The sequence below is a fragment of the Hippocampus comes genome, unplaced genomic scaffold (assembly GCF_001891065.2).
Source record: "Hippocampus comes isolate QL1 unplaced genomic scaffold, H_comes_QL1_v1.1 C16777688, whole genome shotgun sequence".
In the NCBI taxonomy this organism is placed as follows: Eukaryota; Metazoa; Chordata; class Actinopteri; order Syngnathiformes; family Syngnathidae; genus Hippocampus; species Hippocampus comes.
The window spans coordinates 1-842 of record NW_017838702.1 but is presented as its reverse complement, the minus strand read 5'-3'; the positions used below and the strand labels follow the sequence as shown (position 1 = coordinate 842).

The 842-nt window shown below is 60.2% G+C and overlaps 1 protein-coding gene across 1 annotated transcript; it reads right to left on the bottom strand.

Annotated features, from left to right (window-relative positions):
- Positions 1–6: 6 nt before the first annotated feature.
- On the bottom strand, positions 7–793 carry LOC109509122 (Krueppel-like factor 8; the record flags this gene model as incomplete). The annotated part of the gene is made up of 2 exons (XM_019859026.1): positions 7–422; positions 500–793. Coding segments are annotated over 2 exons (600 nt in total), but the record flags the coding sequence as incomplete, so codon positions are not given.
- Positions 794–842: the final 49 nt, after the last annotated feature.

Genomic DNA, 842 nt, shown 5'->3' with positions numbered 1-842 from the left:
CCGATATGTGAAGTTATTTAAAGTCTATGAGCTGCTGCTAGACAAACGAGACGCTCTTTTGTCTTTTTCCTGGCAGATGGAGGGACGTTGCGGCGAATGCCGCGCTAACTGTGAACTCAGAAGTCATTCGAAGTGAGGGCGCAACTGAAAGAGCGTCCAACCCAGCCCCGACGTTCCTTACCGGAGCCTTCCGACCGTCCGTCGCTGCCAATGAGCGGCACGGTGATGGCTGCGGTGGCGGCGGCGACGCCGTCTGCGGGCACGGCGGTGTAGACCACAGGTAAGGACTGCACCACCACGGGAATGGTCTGCAGCTGCCCCACCTTGCTGGGCATGCTGACCGAAGGGATTGTGTGGATGACGTGCAAGATCTGCTGGCCGCCCGCGCCCTGCGTGGCCAAAATGGAGCCCGGCGATAGAACCTGGGTGGCGCAAGCGCGTTAGCCGACAGTTCTAGCGGGCGAGCTTTGTTGACGCGTGTGTGGGAGGTGTGAGTCACCATGGATCCGATGGACTGTACGTTGGAGGTGACGGGCGTGGCCGTGAGTCCGGGCTGCGCGAGGCCGCTTCCTGGCGCGGGGTTGACGGGCACGTTGACGACGGCGGCGGCGGGGGGCAGCGAGGACGAACGAGGCTTGTGGAGAGACAGGTCCACCGGTTCCGTCTGGTCCTCGGCCGGGCACTGGCTCGGCGAGCACGGCTCGGCCTTGCAGCTCCACGCGTCGGTCTTCATGTCGGGGTTGGTTTGGTGGGAACGCTCGTCACCGACGTCGGCCTGAAAAAAACATTTTATCTTGAAAAATAACACTTTATTCTTGGAATGTTATCATGCATTTTTTTTT